The 14907-nt window shown below is 34.5% G+C and overlaps 1 protein-coding gene across 2 annotated transcripts in view; it reads left to right on the top strand.

The window, feature by feature from the left end:
• Positions 1–14528, top strand: part of pdgfrb (platelet-derived growth factor receptor, beta polypeptide) — a 48280-nt gene extending 33752 nt beyond the window's left edge. For both annotated transcript variants that reach the window (XM_084430598.1, XM_084430597.1), the window contains 11 exons: positions 1271–1375; positions 1459–1569; positions 4412–4568; positions 5165–5331; positions 8267–8382; positions 9011–9133; positions 9216–9327; positions 10210–10309; positions 10533–10638; positions 11396–11649; positions 12997–14528. In XM_084430598.1, coding sequence (XP_084286724.1) covers positions 1271–1375; positions 1459–1569; positions 4412–4568; positions 5165–5331; positions 8267–8382; positions 9011–9133; positions 9216–9327; positions 10210–10309; positions 10533–10638; positions 11396–11649; positions 12997–13114 — 1469 coding nt within the window. In that variant the 3' untranslated portion in view covers positions 13115–14528. The remainder of the gene's footprint in view (positions 1–1270; positions 1376–1458; positions 1570–4411; positions 4569–5164; positions 5332–8266; positions 8383–9010; positions 9134–9215; positions 9328–10209; positions 10310–10532; positions 10639–11395; positions 11650–12996) is intronic.
• The last annotated feature ends 379 nt before the right edge of the window (positions 14529–14907 follow it).

The following is a 14907-nucleotide window of genomic DNA, read 5'->3' as shown; positions in this document are numbered from 1 at the left end:
GTCAGAGAACGCGCTCGACAGTGCGCGAGAGAGACCGAGTGTGTCCGAGAACGCGCTCGACAGTGCGCGACAGAGACCGAGTGTGTCAGAGAACGCGCTCGACAGTGCGCGAGAGAGACCGAGTGTGTCCGAGAACGCGCTCGACAGTGCGCGACAGAGACCGAGTGTGTCCGAGAACGCGCTCGACAGTGCGCGACAGAGACCGAGTGTGTCAGAGAACGCGCTCGACAGTGCGCGAGAGAGACCGAATGTGTCCGAGAACGCGCTCGACAGTGCGCGACAGAGACCGAGTGTGTCCGAGAACGCGCTCGACAGTGCGCGACAGAGACCGAATGTGTCCGAGCAACGAGCATAAATACTTTATTTATAAATAAATTACACATTTCAGCATTAGAATAATCTCTGTAGCATATTGGTATCATATGCAATGTTTTAATTAGTTTATATAGCCTAACATAAACTCCAAAATAACCTGCAGGGAACGTTCAAACATGGCTATTTGTTTGACCGGTTGTTGTGCGGCAAACACGACTAGAATTTGGCTAACCTCTGATAATGACGTTCTCTGTAGGTTATAAAAATAAAGCCCCAAAAGATTATATTTTATTATTATTATTTATGTTGGTACATTGTTCATTATTATATTGAGAGCACTTTTTGTTAAACTTAATATTGTGAGGAAGAAAATACTTCAAGTAGGCAATACAGTCTACCAGTTGTAAAGGTGTGTGAGTTTTATCATTTTAATGATATGCACTAGTGTATGTGTTATGTAGGCTATATTTTCTATTACTATTTATTTATGGTACATTTCTTAAGAAGCATGTTCTATTTAGTGTACATTTAATTCATTTAACATTTCATATTGGGGGTATCCAAGAAATTTCTTATATTTAAACTTTTTTTTTTTTTAAGTAACGCAATAGTTACTTTCCCTGGTAATTAGTTACTTTTGTAATGATGTAATTCAGTTACTAACGCAGTTACTTTTTTTGAGAAGTAACTAGTAACTATAACTAATTACTTTTTTAAAGTAACTTACCCAACACTGCCTATGAGTAATGAAGCTACTTCAGACCAACCCATTTTAGATTTGCGTCGGGCACAAGAGTCATTTATCCCGCCGGTATAATAGCAACAGCGCCCGAGATCTGCCCACAAAGTTACTTGCGTTTCGAGTTTGATACTTGCGTTTCAGATCGTTAAAATAGGGCCCTTAGTGTTTGTATGTCCAGGTGATTTATTTACTGACATGTATCTGTTTCTTCAGGTCGCACGTTGGGATCTGGAGCGTTTGGGCGTGTTGTCGAGGCGACGGCGCATGGTCTCAGCCGTTCGCAAACCACCACTAAAGTGGCGGTGAAAATGCTCAAATGTACGTGTGAAACACACACTTAAGCACAGGTATGTGAGTGTTATTGATTGGTTGTAGTCATTCGTGTTCTCTCGTCACTGAAGCGACGGCACGGAGAAGCGAGACACAAGCTCTGATGTCTGAACTCAAGATCATGAGTCACCTGGGTCCTCACCTGAACATCGTCAACCTGCTGGGCGCCTGCACCAAACAAGGTGAGCAAACAACTCAAGCACTCACCCAGCACACGGTCGAGGGTTGTTGAAAGTAGTGTTCATTTCGTTCACAACCTCTTTTTCCGTAACTAAGATGAGACGATGATGAGACCGCGTGATAACTGTGATTATATCAACAATATCATTGACTAAAAAAGACGAGACTAAAATGTAGTTAAATATAATAATAATTCTACAAGCTTTCATGCTTGTGGTTGCCAGATGTTAAAGGGTTAGTTCACCCAAAAAGGAAATTTCTGTCAATAATTACTCACCCTCATGTCGTAATATTTAAATCATTTTACAACTCATTTGCATGTTCAGGGTTATCTGATGTTGGTTAATGGTCACATGACATGACAGATAAAATAATTGCATTTTTTTCTTTCTTTGTATCTTTTTTCATTAGTAGCAAATGTTTTATTTTGATTGTTTTTTTTATTTTAAAATGATTTAGGGTGGCACAACTTGGACAAAAATATTATTTTAGCAATTTTAACAGCGATGTAATATTTAATCTCATATGAAAATGAGACCTTTTCATGAGATTGCTGTTGCTGATACCAACTAAGACCTCTCTCAGACTATTTTTGTCTTTAATCCTTCACTTTACAATGTTCAAACCCTCAAGTTTTTTAACATTTCTAATCCTCTAGCTTTTTCGTTCATCTTTGCAAAACAAATTAAGATATTTTTGATGAAATTCGAGAGCTCCCCATAGACTGCAACTTCATTGCAACTTTCAAGGCCCAGAAAGGTAGTTAAGACAGCGTTAAAATAGTCCATGTGACTGCACTGGTTCAACCTTAATGTTTTATGAAGGGACTTTAGAATACTTTTTGTGCACAAAACCCCCCAAAAATAACGGCATTATTCAACAATCTCTTCTCTTCCACGTAATTTTTCTTTAGTTCTACGTCAGAACGTAGGCTCTTTATTGGCCGACGCTGGTCATGGGAACACTACGACACATGCGTATGATGCTGATGCAGGATCCGGCCAATAGTGAGCTGACGTAGAACCAAGAAGCGCTGGGCTGTGTTTACTATGTCAGCAGCGTAGGAGAATGATGTGGAACTATGCTATTCATCAACTAAAAACTAAGACATTTAGTTGAATAAAACGTGACCAAACAAAAACAGGACGAGGTTGATTAAATATTATGACAACTAAAAAGGACATTTAATACAGGACTGAGACTAAATGAAAAAAATAACTGGCAAAATGAACACTAGTTGAAAGCAGACACCTTTTCTCCCAAGTAATATAGTTTTTTAGCCTAACCAAATTAAATGTTTAACCCTCTGGGGTCCTTCGTTTAACAGTCACACTCAGGACCTTCGGGTCCAAATGGACCCGGAGGGCGGGATTAATATATATATAAAAAAAAATCATATTTTTTTTTTTACTTGTTTTTTATAATATTTTTTCTTTTCTTTTTTGGTGTTTTGAGATAATTTTATGATTTTAATTAATATTTATGCAATAATTATGACCCATTTTTTCCCATTGAATATAATAGACATTTTTTATATATGTATTTTTTTATTTTATTTTTATAAAAAAAAAATGTGTGTGTGTGTGTGGTTTTTTTTGTACTCTTGATGTTTTAGAGATTCACCCCTTCACTGTTGAGTCCTTTTTTTCTGCATCCTGGCTGATTTGTAGATTGTATGCACAAAAAAATTCTGTGTTTTCATATTTTTGACAATTTCCCATTCATTTCCTATGGGGGTCATTTTTGACCAAAGAACAGAAGTGTGACGTGCTTGGATCATGACCCCAATATTTTTGTGTGTTCACATACCTAATACCATAAAAGTCACCAAGTTTCGTAACATTCCGATGAAGCTGTGATTTTTAAAAATTCAAAACAGATTTTTGTAATCTGAATTTATTAGTGTGTATGTGTATAAAAGTGTGTTTGTGTGTGTGTGTGTGTGTGTGTGTGTGTGTGTGTGTGTGTGTGGATGTGTCTGTTTTGCACTCTTGATGTTTTATAGATTAACCCCTTCACTGTTGTGTGCTTTTTTTCTGGATCGTGGCTGATTTGTAGATTGTACGCACAAAAAAACTCTGCATTTTCACATTTTTGCCAATTTCCCATTCATTTCCTATGGTGGGTCCATTTGGACCCGAAGGTCCTGAGTGTGACAATTTTTTTTACAACCACTTAGACTATTCAAATCCTGTCCCCAATTTTTTTGGTTGTTCATATACCAAGTACCAACAAAGTCACCAAATTTCGGACCATTCCGATGAAGCTATGATTTTTTACATTTTTTTATTTAAACGCTTCGGGTCCATTTGGACCCGAAGGACCCCAGAGGGTTAAAGGAACACGCCGACTTTTTGGGACTTTAGCTTATTCACCGTATTAAATAAATAAGTCCATACATACCCTTTTCATCTCAGTGCGTGCTGTAACCCTGTCTGACGCACCCACCGCTAGCCTAGCTTAGCACAAAGACTGGAGGTAAATGGCTCCAGCTAGCATACTGCTCCCAAAAGTGACAAAATAACGCCAACATTTTCCTATTTACATGTTGTGATTTGTATAGTCAATTTGTTTGTTATATACAATAGTTTGTTATATACAAATAACATGGTCACATGAGACACAGCCATCTTCTCACCGTATACATACTGGGAACTATATTCTCAGAAGGCGAAGCACTGCTACTTCTGCGGAGTGATTTACTCCAACTCTGAGCGAACTCTCTCAGGTGCTGCGAGCAAAGTCCCAAAAAGTCGGCGTGTTCCTTTAAAGCCACTGATCTCTTTAGATCAGACCTTTTGGTTTGAGATGTCTTTTCAGGTTGTATCTTTATTTTTTACGCAGGTCCATTATATCTGGTGACAGAATACTGTCGCTATGGCGATCTGGTGGACTACCTGCACAGGAACAAGCACAGCTTCCTCCAGTCCTACGCCGACAAGAACCACATCACCAACGGCAGCCTGATCTGTAACGATAATGACGTGCCAACCGGGAAAGAGTACGAGAATTATTTCTCAAATGATTATGTGATTTCATTATTCTACACATAGACACTAACGGTTAAAAGACTGGAAGAATTGATAATGTTTTTGAAAGAAGTCTCTTCTGCTCACCAAGGCTACATTTATTTGATCAAAAATACAGTGAAACACTAATATTGTGAAATATTATTACAATTTAAAATAACTGTGTTCTATTTGAATACATTTTAAAAATGCAATTTATTTAAAAATCAAAAGTGACAGTAAAGACATTTCTTAAAAAAAGCATGTTTCCACTAAAATGTTTAACATTGATAATAATAAGAACCATTATTAATAATTAAGCACCAATAATAATTGATAATTAATGAGCACCAAATTAGAATGCAAATTGTTTTTACTGTATTTTTGATCATATAAATGCAGCCTTAGTGAACCTAAGTCAAGAGACTTCTTTCAAAAGCATTAACAAATGTTAATTATTCCAAACTTTTGACCGATTGTGTACGTTTAAAAATAACTTAAAATACTATGGTGAATATTAATAATGCATGACTATAACATTAGATAATGTAAGATTGATGTGATCGGGTTGTATTGATTTGCTCTGCAGATATGTGTCGTTTGGCAGCGAGAGTGATGGAGGATATATGGACATGACTAAAGACGAGCAGATGGAATATGTCCCGATGCAGGAGCTCACAGACTCGATCAAGTATGCAGATATCCAGCCGTCACCCTACGAGTCCCCGTACCAGCAGGACATCTACCAGGAGCAAGGTACACACTCCCCCTGCTGTCTACAGTCCTCCAACTCAACTACAGCAGCGTTCATTCCCAAACCTTGCTGTCAGCTCAAACCTTTGATGTCAAATATTTATTTCAATACCTGTTGAGATTTTAAGGTAATATGTAAATCATTTTACAACACATTTGCATGTTCAGGGTTATCTGATGTTGGTTAATGGTCACATGACATGACAGATAAAATATTTGATATTTTGATTGTTTTTTTATTTTTAGGTTTAGATTTAGGGTGGCACAACTTGGACAAAAATATTATTATTATATATATTATATTATATTATAATTATTATATATATTTTTTTACATAAATGGCAATTCTAACAGCGATGTAAGATTTAATCTCATATGAAAATGAGACCTTTTAATTATTTATTATTATTATAGAGACATTTCAGTCTTTATTATTATTATTATTATTATTATTATTAATATTAGTTTGAACTCTAATAAAAATGAAGACATAAATATATTACTGTTGTACATTACATTTGTACTGAAAAAAACAAAACAATTGATAATTATATATTAAAAAATATGTTTTACACTATGTTAACAATATTTTTGTCTTAAATCCTTAACTTTAACATTTCAAAACCTCTAGCTTTTATTTTGGAAGAATATTTGTAAAAAAAAAAAATATATATATATATATATATATATATATATATATATAGAGAGAGAGAGAGAGAGAGAGAGAGAGAGAGTATATATTAATTGCATTTTTGCACTCAATTGCACTTTTGCATTTTTAATTGCATTGCATTTATTAATAATGATAATAATCACAATAAACAATTATTTCAATATTTGCTGAAATTCCAAATGTCGATCACAGGATTTATTAGCAGCACTGTCTGCCACATCTGGTTAATCTTCATGGATTTGCATATAATTCATGTAATTAGTTAAATGAAATTTAACAGTTCAGTATGTTTAAACAGTCTTTATTTATACTTTAATTTTAATATTGTAATATTGTGGTGATTCAGAAAGTGGAAGTTCACATCATGATGTAAGACTGTAAGGTTTTGTCTAGTTGTGCAGACACTGAAACCTTCTGCAGAGAAATAGAACTAACATCCTGAAGCTCCCATCATGCCTTTCATAATGCTCATTAATGCTTCACTTCCTCCTCTGACAGGATGTCCGAATAACTTAATGAAAGTGAAACGCTTGAGGTTTCTGCGCTATTTAAATCAAGACTAAAAAGTCTCATTGTATATTTCTACATTTATTAATTGTTTGAGTATTTCTTGAGACGTGTTTTAATTTGAGCTGAGAGGATGTCAGGATGAGTTCAGCTTCTCATGGACGTAGAAAGCCATGATAAAACAGTACAGTGGTAGTGATCACTGCAAAAAAAAAATTTTATGCGTTTATGCTTAAAACAAGAAAAAAAAAGAGTTTTATATATAAAAAAAAAAATAATCTTGTTTTAGGCATAAAGTCAAAGTTATCAAAACTTTTTTTTCAGCCATTTTGCTTCTCAAGTAAATGTATATTGATTTAAAGTGGCCCTATTATGCTTTTTTCCTGAAATTACCAATATGTGACCCTGGACCACAAAACCAGTCACATGTCGCACGGGTATATTTGTGGCAATAGCCAACAATACATTGTATGGGTCAAAATATAAATTTTTTCTTTTATGGCAAAAATCATTTGGTTATTAAGTAAAGATCATGTTTCATGAAGATATTTTGTAAATTTCCTACCGTAAATATATAAAACATTTATTTTTGTGAGTGGATGCAGCACAACCGTGAACATAAATGGACAACTTTAAAGGAGATTTTCTCAATGTTTCGATTTTTTTGCACCCTCAGATTCCAGATTTTTAAATAGTCGTATCTCGACCAAATATTGTCCTATCATAACAAACCTTACATCAATGGAAAGCTTATTTATATATCAGCTTTCATATGATGTATAAATCTCAATTTCAAAATTGTGACCTATGTGACTGGTCTTGTGGTCCAGTGTCACATATTACCTGTGTAATAGCTGTTTGTGAATGTAAAAGGTCTGCAAAGTTTCAAAGATCAAAGAAGTGCAGAAAATGCAGTTATTGCCTGAAACGAGTCGTCAGTTATTCCAGCCTCACATCCTGCTCAAACTTACATGGGTTTGTAACAAATTTGCATAATGCCAGTCTATGGTCATTGGCTGCTGCGAACAGCGCAGAGCGGCGTTGGCCCTCTATTGGGCGTCTAAGCGCCCTCAAACACGGTAGTTGTGGCCGATACCGGAAAAGTTTGGTTCATGTTGTTGTCATGTCGGGAAGACGCTGTTTTCTGCGCTGCGAAAGCAAATCCACTTTGATGCACTTCCTAATGATGAGGACTCAGGCTGGAATTTAATACGGTAAAACCTATGCAGTCGTTACTGTTCGTATCACTGTGTGTCAAGCGCTGAGGAAGCCTGAATTTCAGATATTTTAATGGGTGTTTCATCTCTGACACGCGCTGTGAGCTGTCGGCCAATCACGACAGACTGGGCCATCTGACCATTCAGAGCATGGAATCTCTTGGAAAAGAGGGCTTTAGAGAGACCGAATCCTTTATTGAACCGTTTCAGACACTGTGAGAAAAGAGGTGATGCTGCACTGTATATTATGTGTTTTTTTACCTTGAATGCATGTAAACCTATTGTAGGAGACTCCAGAATAAAATTAGGAGCCTTTAAAATAGCAGAATAGGGGCACTTTAAGAATAATTCGATATTTGTACTAGAAAAAAAGATAAAATACTAAGGAAGAAAATCAGTTTTTTGCAGTGATGCTAGAAGCTAATACGATGGTACAACGGTAGAATTCGAAGGTACTTCTAAGAATGCCATGGCACTACATGTTTTTTTGCGTTTGTATTTGCATCATCAAATGATGTGATTTATGTTGTGTGTGTCACAGGTCACAGGGTGGATCATTCTCTGGTCATCAGTGATTCTCCGGTTCTGAGCTACGGTGACCTGGTTGGCTTCAGTTACCAGGTGGCCAAAGGCATGGAGTTCCTGGCCTCAAAGAACGTGAGCATCTGCAATAACTACAGTACTAAATCTGTTGACCTGCAAAACATTAGACCTGACATGATGAAATAATATCAGTCCACTTACTCACCGTTCCACTCAGAAGAAGCTGTCAGGCATGTTTTAATATGCCAGTAGCATGTTATTTTAGTAGCATTGAGATACATTTTATTAATATTTTGAATTATTTTGTAATTTACAATTTGCATTAGTAATTTTGTTGAGTTTTGGCATTTTTATTAGTTGTTTTTTATGTCTATATTATAGTTTTTTTATTAGTTTTATATTTTATCAAGTTAAACTAAATGAAAATGAGAATGTTGCTCTGGGAACTAGCTGACAAAAAATTGAAGTAGTTTTTAAAAAAAAGGTTAAGCATTTTAAAGTATTTCAGTTCATTATTTAAGTTTTTGCTTGGTTTTAGTTCAATATAATAACCCTGGCCAGTATGAACACATACATCACCATCTACTGCTGTAAATGGGAAATGCATCCCATCTGTAAAACAATGTCTTGATTAACCTTCAACCTCCTGCTGAGTATTTTATTTCATTTTTTGCTGATCTAGAGAAAGTGTCTCATTTTATTTCTTTGCAAAGTAAAGCACATCTTTCTGTGTCTCTGTCAGTGTGTCCATCGAGATTTGGCAGCAAGAAACGTTTTGATCTGCGAGGGCAAACTGGCCAAGATCTGTGACTTTGGACTGGCCAGAGACATCATGCACGACAACAACTACATCTCCAAAGGCAGCGTACGTAGATCCCTCAACACATTCATTCAAACATGTGTCATAGTTGTGATTTTAAAATGAAACGGTGTGTGTTTCTCTGCAGACGTTTCTTCCTCTGAAGTGGATGGCGCCGGAGAGCATCTTTCATAACCTGTACACCACTCTGAGTGACGTCTGGTCTTACGGCATCTTACTGTGGGAGATTTTCACTCTGGGTGAGTCAGTTCACTTATTCTTTCTCCTGACTGTCTATGAAGTCATGGTTTTTTTTTTGTGAATAAACATTAAATATTAATCCCCAAATAGAAATGAACATTGATGAGGTTTCTTATACTATATATTGTACCTGAAAAAGCATGGTCTGACAACGCCAAGGTCATGGGTTTGATTCCCAAGGGAAAAAATATATAGCTTGAATGCAAGCTTTGGATAAAAGCATCTGCCAAATCCATAAATCTGATGCAATGTTATGTAGGGACTTTTTACTTTGGGCAGCCAGTATATTGTATAAATGTATATTTCCTATAAACAGAAGAAATTTGTCTTATTACTACTTATTCAGGTCTGTGCTTAAATAATACATTTCATAGTGTGAAACCAATACACAGTTGATACTGTATACATGTCACTATTAGCAATGACATCCATTCTATAAGAATTATTTGGCAACACTTTATTATCCAGTAGGATCCTATTAGTTAATGTGACTTAATGCATTAACTAGCAATTGAGCAATGCAGTTGTCATTAGTATTTATTCATCTTCGTTAATGTTAGTTAATACAAATTCAACTTTTCATTGTTTGTTAATATTATTTAATGATAACATGAACTGATACTTTTGATGTGAAGATTAAAGAATGCATTAGAATTATTTTCAGTGTTAGTTCAATGCATTAACTAAGACTTTATTGTAAAGTGTTAGCAAATTCTTTCATAAGGCATGTTTGCTTTATGTGAGATTTAAAACGATCCATTTTAAGCACATAACTGCTCACTGATGAATTAGCAAAAACTGCTTTTACAAATACAGGATTGTTCCTGTTTTATGCGAGTGAAATGTGAAATGAAAAGCTCTCTTTATGGCTGATTTTGCAGGAGGAACCCCGTATCCAGACCTGCCGATGAACGAGTTGTTTTACAGCGCTCTGAAGAGAGGTTACCGCATGGCCAAACCCTCATACGCCAACGAGGACATGTATGTTTGCATACAATTACGTAAACATATAGGCTTGCATGCTTATTATTGCATTTATCCTTGTTTTCTATATTCATACAGTAAATAAGATTGTGCTCAGTAACAGGCTGAGTTGTCCGTTTAAAACACAGCCATTGTGCTTTTGGAAATTTCTTATGGCATCTCTAAATAAATGTGGTGATGGTGGGTTCGGATTGAAGGCTGATGGTTTGTTCCTCTGCAGTTATGAGGTCATGAGGAAATGTTGGGATGAGAAGTTCGAGAAGCGTCCAGAGTTCTCCTTTCTGGTGCACACGATGGGGAACATGCTCTCAGACGGATATAAAAAGGTTTCCTTTATGTTCCTTGTTTCGTTTCCATGGTTCAATTATAGATTGCAAAGTAATTCTAATTGTAATATTCCTAAAATGATTTTTTCTGTCATTTTGTGGTTATAGTCCTTCACTCGAGTACTCTAAAATCAACACAAAGAAAAGGAACATGCAGAGAATCGTCAAGCATAAAGCAAAATTTAAGCATTCCATCAAACTCAAATACATTAATAATCCATTTAAATGGGAGCCATTTTTAACTAAAAATGAGAGAACATACTGATACATTTTAAACAAACCATCTTTTAACCTCTTAGATTGCAAATCAATTCGAATTGCAATATTCCTAAATGTCTTTTCTCCATCATTCTGTGGTCACAACTTTTGCTAAAGTACTTTTAAGCATAAAGCAGAATTTATTCTAATGGGATCCATTTTAAAACTAAGACCTTTGAGTTTTAAGAAATGTTTCTTGAGCAGCAAATCATCATATTAGACTGATTTCTGAAGGATCATGTGACACTGAAGACTGGAGTAATGATGCTGAAAATTCAGCTTTGATCACAGGAATAAATTACATTTTAAAATGTAGTCAAATTGTAATAATCTGTAATAATGTCACTGCTTTTACTGTATTTTTGATCAAATAAAGGCATCATTGGTGAGCATTAGGGGCTTTTAATAATTGAAATCTCGTAATTATTCCAAACGTTTGACCGTTTGTGAGCTCTGAATTCTTATCTTCTTCATGAAAGCATCATCATCTCTCCCTCAGAAATACTCTCAGGTGAGCGACAGCTTTCTGAAGAGCGATCACCCTGCGGTGGCTCGTGTGAAGCCGCTGGTCCCCTCTCCGTTCCCGGGTGCCTTCTCTCTTGAGTCTCCCACCTCGGACGAAACCCCGAACCCGAACCCGCGCCCGCAGGCCGACGGAGAGGCTCCACACAACGAGTACATCATCCCCATCCCCGACCCCAAGCCGGAGGAGGAGACCCAGGACCAGCCGGTGCTGACGGAAACCCCCTCGAGGTAACGCTGGCTTCCTGTGATCAGAAATAAATCAGACCATTATAAACCGCAGAGGATGAAGGAAAGATGAGACATTACCTCTTCCTCTTCCATGCAGAGAGGATCACTTCTGTTTTTTTTGGTTTTTTTTAAACTGCATGAATAATCTATTCATCTGTGCAAATGGGAACGATTTTAACGAAAATGAGAGCCTGTACTTAACTTTTATGGCATAAATAAACACTTTCAAACTTAAAAAATAGCATACATAAATTACACACACATGTGTGTATATATATATATATATATATATATATATATATATATATATATATATATATATATGTATGTATGTGTGTGTGTGTGTGTGTGTATATATAAAATATTATTGTTATATCATTATTATTATAATTATTTTTATTATGATATTTTTATATATATATATATATAAATCAGTATATATTTTATATATATATATATGTGTGTGTGTGTAGTTAATGTGGGTATATATATACAGAATATACATTATTATTTTTATTTATTTTTACATGTAAAATACATGCTAGCTATAGATGAATACATAAATTATATAAATATATATATATATGTGTGTGTGTGTGTGTATATGTATATATACGCACACACACACACATACATATATATATATATATATATATATATATATATATATAAAATTTAATAAAATATAAAGGATATATAAAAAATATGAAGGATACATATAATATAAATAATATATAATTTTAATGTGAAGTGTTTATTTATTTATTTATTTTACATATATTCACTTGGCCAAGCCGACATCTGCATTCACGGTATACATTTTTTCAGTATGTGCGTAAATAGTTATATAATATATGAGAAAATATAAAGGATATATAATATAAATTGTTTGATGAAGTGTATATTTATTTGTGTATTTATTTATTTAGCATGTTTTATTTAACATTCATTACTCGACATATTCATGGTATACATTTGTTCAATGTGTGTTTAAAATTTGGAATAATTATAATAAATATATATATATATATATATATATAATGTGATAATATAATATGATCATATATATAACATTTTTATAATATATATATATATATATAATGTGATAATATAATATGATCATATATATATTATTTATAATATATATATATATATATCGTTAGCCTCATAGCATAATTGCCTAAGTCATATTTCAATGTCTTTGGAAAACAAGAAAAAAACAAAAAATGACTTAGGCAATTATGCTATGAGGCTAACGATATATAACAGCACCCCCTGGAGGTTCAAACATATGTGATGTTAATGTCTCTCTCTCTCTCTCTCTCTCTCTCTCTCTCTCTTCAAAAGCTCTTTAAGTTCTGATGAGGAGACGGTCTCCATGGAAACCCCGAGTACTGAACCCGAGCGGGAGGAACTGCTGCCGGAACATTCTGGAAGTCCAGAAGTGGAGGAGAGCTTCCTGTGACGCATTCCTACTTCCTGTCATCATGAAGTAATTTTAATGTACATTTTGAGCAGATTTTTTTACAAATTGTATGCATCTATTCAAAAGAAATGTTCATAAATACATCAGAATGATATGCTAGACTTCCTCGTGTGCTCTTAAAGGACCGTCTGTGAAGGTTGAGGCTTGAACCAGTTTTTTTAATTAAAATGGTACAATGCAGTTTATAAACTGCAGAAGGCAAAGCTACAATCAGCTGATACCGTTCGTTAGTTGTGTTATTCAAAAGGTACACCGTTTTAAATCAAACACATCAGAAATATGATGTTTTACATTATAGATGATTTCTAATTTTTACTTGGTGTTTAAATCATTCTCAGCCTATTTTGAACATTATTGAAAAAATGAAGTGCATATTTCATTTCTGTATTTCTGACTTTTGATTAACTTTTTTTTCTTTCTTTTTTTTAAGATTCTTGTAGCAAACTTGCACTTTAATGTTTATGAGTAGTTGAAGCATATTTACACACGTGATTGTTTATGATTCTGTAAAGTGAAAGCAACTCAACTACGACTACACTGCAGAAATGATTTTCTTTCTTACTATGGTCATGTTTTCCAATCCGAAATATCTAAACATTCTTAAATCAACATTTACTTGAGAAGCAAAATGACTAAAGATATTAAGTCTGGTTTATTTGAGAAGCGAAAAGACACATTGTGTCTTATTTTCAGAAATATGTATCAAGTGAGTTTATGCTTAAAACAGGAGAAAAAAAATGTGGTAAGAAATATACACTTAATTCAAAGGGAAAGCAAGTTTATTCTGACCCGATTGGCAGATATTTTCTCTTGTTTTCCAGCAAAAGCTTGCTTAATTTTTCAGAAAACAAGACTTAAGTCTTGAGTAATTTTGCTTCTCCAGTAAATGTATCTTGATTTAGCAATGTTTAGATATTTGTACTAGAAAACAAGTCGACAATCCTGAAGAAGAACATAATTTTTTTTTTGTACAATGTTCAATGTGTCATTGATATTAACAGTATATCTGAATGACTCACGGTACATTAGAATCAAAATAATCATATTAGTACCAGTCCAATAACTCTTCCACACAATGTTTGAGTGCTTAGATTTTCATGCAGACACGTGATATACCCAAACAGAGTTTAAGAAGGAGTTTGTATGGCTTCATCTTGTTTATTCCTCATTGTCTTTTATGTCATTATAGCAATTTAAGTGTTTCTATGTATGCACAAGGCCTTATTAAATTGCACATTTCAATACATATATCACATAGTAAAGTTACACACTCTAAGGTACCAAAGCTATATGTATGTTTACAAGTATATTTTTGTATAGATATTTTGTACATTGCTCTTTTACACAGTCTGTGTATGATAAACAATAAAAGCTGTGATAAAGTCTTTAATAATGTGTCTGTTGTTGCTCTTTCACGGCTCAGGAGAGCTAATGGAGATATTAGTTACACCCTAAACGATCAACTTCGCCCTAAAAACAACAGACTTCAGCAGAAGTCTCCATTCGCTCTTAATTTAGTGTTATTACTGTCTCTGAGAAACATAAATGTATTTATAAATGTAGTCTACCGTAACTCTTTACTCGACGTCAGGGTTATTAAAATTAATTGAAACTGAAACTTTTAAAAGCATTTTTGTTAATTGAAATGAGGTTGAAATTGTTGCCTTTGCAGCTAACTGAAATAAGTTGACTTTTTAAGCACTTAAATTGCTATCTGGAAATAATTGTGGTCATAAAGGGATGGATATGGTCAGCAACAATACTCAGGTCGG

The sequence above is a fragment of the Rutilus rutilus genome, assembly GCF_951802725.1.
Source record: "Rutilus rutilus genome assembly, chromosome: 14".
Lineage (NCBI taxonomy): Eukaryota > Metazoa > Chordata > Actinopteri > Cypriniformes > Leuciscidae > Rutilus > Rutilus rutilus.
This window is presented reverse-complemented; position numbering and strand designations above follow the sequence as displayed.